The sequence below is a fragment of the Monopterus albus genome, unplaced genomic scaffold (genome assembly GCF_001952655.1).
Source record: "Monopterus albus unplaced genomic scaffold, M_albus_1.0 scaffold598.1, whole genome shotgun sequence".
NCBI lineage: Eukaryota > Metazoa > Chordata > Actinopteri > Synbranchiformes > Synbranchidae > Monopterus > Monopterus albus.
This window is the reverse complement of record NW_018128478.1, coordinates 13301-17655: the sequence shown is the minus strand read 5'-3', so window position 1 is coordinate 17655 and position 4355 is coordinate 13301. Positions and strand designations below refer to the sequence as shown.

The 4355-nt window shown below is 44.2% G+C and overlaps 1 protein-coding gene across 1 annotated transcript in view; it reads right to left on the bottom strand.

The window, feature by feature from the left end:
- Positions 1 to 4177, bottom strand: part of LOC109953266 (plasminogen) — a 26331-nt gene extending 22154 nt beyond the window's left edge. Inside the window, exons 1-4 of the mRNA XM_020588694.1 lie at positions 3948 to 4177; positions 3627 to 3751; positions 3159 to 3271; positions 3071 to 3117 (exon numbers count right to left, since the gene is read on the bottom strand). Of these exons, the coding sequence (XP_020444350.1) occupies positions 3071 to 3117; positions 3159 to 3271; positions 3627 to 3751; positions 3948 to 4177 (515 nt within the window). The remainder of the gene's footprint in view (positions 1 to 3070; positions 3118 to 3158; positions 3272 to 3626; positions 3752 to 3947) is intronic.
- Positions 4178 to 4355: the final 178 nt, after the last annotated feature.

Below are 4355 nucleotides of genomic sequence, written 5' to 3'. Positions count from 1 at the left end.
CCTAGGAAGGCGCCCAGGAGGCATCCGAAACAGATGCCCGAGCCACCTCAGCTGGCTCCTCTCGATGTGGAGGAGCAGCGGTTCTACTCTGAGCTCCTCCCGGGTGACCGAGCTCCTCACCCTATCTCTAAGGGTGCGCCCGGCCGCTCTGCGGAGGAAGCTCATTTCGGCCACCTGTATCCGGGATCTTGCCCTTTCGGTCATGACCCAAAGTTGATGACCATAGGTGAGAGTCGGAACGTAGATCGACCAGTAAATCGAGAGCTTCGCCTTACAGCTCAGCTCCTTCTTCACCATGACGGACTGGTACATCGACTGCATTACTGCAGAAGCTGCACCGATCCGCCTGTCAATCTCCCGTTCCATCCTTCCCTCACTTGTGAACAAGGCTCCAAGATACTTGAACTCCTCCACTTGAGGCAGGAACTCTCCACCAACCAGTTAAATCAAACCTGGAAAATAATTAAAGATGTACAGTAGTAGCAGACTTGTTCTGACCAAATACCTCACAGATAATGTTCATTTTACAAATGTTTTCTGCTTTATAAACTTTTGCTTGGGTGTCAAATTTTACTTCATTGTTCTTTTAGTCCTCCAAGTGGAGGAGTTTAAGTATCTCAGGGTCTTGTTCACGAGTGAGGGAAAAATGGAGCGGCAGGTCGACAGACAGATCGGTGCGGTGTCCGCAGTCATGCGATCTCTGTACCGGTCTGTTGTGGTGAAGAAGGATCTGAGTCGTAAGATAAAGTTCTCAATTTACCGGTTGATCTACGTTCCTACCCTTACCTATGGCCATGAACTTTGGATCATGACTGAAAGAATGAGATCATGGATACAAGCAGCAGAAATGAGTTTCCTCTGGAGAGTGGCTGGGGGCACCCTTAGAGATAGGGTGTGGAGCTCAGTCACCTGTGAGGAGCGCAGAGTAGAGCCACTGCTCCTCCACGTTGAGCGGAACCAGCTGAGGTGGCTCGAGCACCTGTTTAGGATGGCTCCCAGAAGCCTCCCTGGGGAGGTATTTCGGGCATGTCCCTCCGGGAGAAGGCCTCCGGGCAGACCCAGGACACGTTGGAGAGACTATGTCTCCCGGCTGGCCTGGGAACGCCTTGGGGTTCCTCCTGAGGAGCTAGAGGAGGTGTGTGGGGAAAGGGAAGTCTGGGAGGCTCTGCTCGAACTACTGCCCCCGCGACCAGGTCTCAGATGAAGCGGATGAAGATGGATGGATGTTGTTTTAGTCATGTGCCATGTGCCATGTTGTTTTGACATCCAAGGATAAGGCTGGTGATATTCTGTATTTTTGTTAGTGTCAATATATTTCAGAAAAAGATCTAAACCAACAGTGTACCTTGCAAAGCCTTAACACTTCCCCAGTGTGGCACCTATCCCCAACTCTTAATTTAAAAAAAATGTATTAACTTAATGCCATTTTTAAAGGCCTGGTAATTTTCTACAAGAGCTGGGCGGTGTAGTTTTTAGCAAGCAAACAACTCAAACAGGAGGAAAGATACAGGAATTCAAAATGAACTGCAGTAGCCTTGTTCTGGCACAACATCAAATGCACACGTTTGACATACTGTAGTTTTGAATAACTAGATATTGTAGAAACTCTCCTTACTCTAACTCCACAGATAATGTTTTAAGGTTTACTGTTAGAATGCAAAAGCCTGACTTGGAAAAGAAATGAGGAAATTCAGAGCTACAGACAAACAAAAGAAGTAAACCAATTACCACCACTGTGGTAAAGAATAACCAACAGTAAGAATACTCCAAACAACAATACACAACAAACAAAACACGCTCAACCTGACTACACAAAACACATAGGCAAGGAAACAGGCTAATGAAGAGAAGAGAGCCAACCAATGAAAATTAACAACATGAGTCACAAAACAAGTAACAAACGAAGCAAACTGAAACAAACCAGATGCAGGGGGAGTAAGTGAAGTCCAAAGTTCTTGAAACAATAATGAGAGCAAGAGGGGAATCCGGTCACCATAATGCACATGGACTAGCAAACAGAGCGCAAGGTCTGCTGGTGATTTCAATTGGCTGGTGATTATCCAGATGGGCAGAAGTAGTACAGCTGGTGCAAAGCAGGTCAGGAAGAAAGAGGAAGTGCATAAAATAAAAGCCTATAATGGTTGTTAGTAGGATCAAGTCATCACAGTTTTGATATTTTGAGACTTGACCATAAGAAAAATTTAGAGTATATAGCCTGAATTATCATTTACTACATAGTACTGATGTGCATGAATAATTGGTTAGCTGAAAAGGAAAACATCGTTGAATATTGAAAAAGAATCTGATCATTTTTTAGAGATTTCTTTTTTACATTGAAGAGAAGCAGTTTATATGTTTATAACAGTTTGTGTGGAAAGCAGGTGGGATATTCAGAAAAAAAAGAAGCGTGGTGTTATTTCAGTGCTTCTTATACAGGATGAAGCTGTCTTTCCATGGTTTTACAGCAGGACAGGGAGTCATTTAAAACACTGACACAAAAATATTGAGTATTAGCAGCAAAAAGATGGGATGGAGCGACAGTGAAAAATGACTGGAGTTGTTGCACCTAAACATTCATGTGACAGTAAACAGCAGGAACAAATAATGGCTTTGGTGATGTCACAACTAGTCAAATAATTGACTTAAAATTGGCTTGATTATTTGACCTCAAAAACCTGTTCTATGTCCAAAATCTAATATATAGCTGCCAGATTTCAGAGTGCAGATTTATGTTGAGAATCGGCTCCAGTCTGCAGCAGCTGCACAAGCCCTGGGTCACTGACCGGTGAAAGAATCTGACTAGTGGGCTTTTATTCTATTAGACTTCCAGGATATTTTCCACTGTGTTGATCAGTAAAGCACCAGGTTACAAAAATGACCAAACTTGTGAAATTAAGCATTAAAATAGTGCAAACTCCAGATGAGTCAGCTCATGGCAACATGGCAGAACCTCTGAACCTTTGCATCTTAGAAGCACTCAGCCCACTGACGTGATAGACAGTACTGTATATTATGTCCTGTCAGCTTGAACTAAAAAATAAATTGTCAAATCTCCATTCTTCACACTCACGCATTGGGGAATTTCTGTGGTGTTTTTGAATGGGTGTGAGGAGTCATCACACTCACGCATTGGGGAATTTCTGTGTTGTTTCTGAATGGGAGCTCCAGGCTTGACATTTCTTTCCACTGATGGTCTCTGATGTTATGCCACGATAGCTTGAGCCATCGCCCTCATAGCAGTTTTCCTCCTCTGGCGGGATCACTGGGTCACCTGCAATCAGGGAGAAGAATATGGGCTAAGTAGATGGTGTATTTTCATGTGAGGCAGAAATGGGAGATAGATCCAGAGTTTTGAAAATCCTTGTTTTCTTGGTCAGTGTCTCTTCCTCTTTTGTTATGTACCTCCATCACCACTGTAATTAACTTTATTGTAATTGAGTAAGAAATTCTCATTTACTTCCACTACTCATTGTTTTGTCTAGTACTTGAGCCTTCCTTTGCAAAAAACATGAATAAAAATCATATGAACTCAAAATCAATAAATAAAGCTCAATCATTTCCAAGCTTTCTGAATTAGCTGTAGTTGTTTTCAAACTGGCCAACATCATCATCAGCCTCTGCTATACCAGGTCTGGGTGCATCCCCACAGCTCGGCACCTTGCAGTACTCCCAGCGAGTCTCGGGGTCAGTGGTGTAACACCAGGGCATCCTCTCATTGTCAGGGTTTCGACAGTAGTTGCTATCAAGGCCTCTGACAAAATAAGTAGATGGTGAGCAAGAAGAGCACAGACAAACCCAAAGATGAAGCCAGTATATCCTGATTATGGTTTCTCTCTGAGGGCTTTTTGCTTATTTGTTGTGTTTGCATTATACCAAGAGGTGTTACTAATATTTTGTCCATTTGTTTTGTATCAGTCAGGCACATTCCTTGGTACAGGAGCTCTTACTTGCAGGGGTAGTTGTCTGGGCTGCGGTTGTGTTTGTGTGGAGTCTGAGCTGACCAGCTCTGGCACGTTTTGCCAGACTCTGTCACAGCAATTGTGCCTCGGTACGCCTCGCCTTCACCGGTGGTACAGGTCAGCTCTGGGACGATGGTGGGAGGCTCGGACGCTGAGGGCAGAGGATGACATGGACTAGTTGCAGAACTCAGAAAGAACAGGTCCAACACCAAATACATTCTTTTGTATGGTACATATATATATTTTTGGAAATTATGATACTTTTGTCGTCCTGGCTGCGGAACACTGGACCAGCTCTATACCCTCTTCAGGGTGGTGGAGGGTTCATGGGAGTTTGCCCAACCAGTCCACATGTGTTTCGTGGATCTGGAGAAGGCATTCGACCGTGTCCCTCGC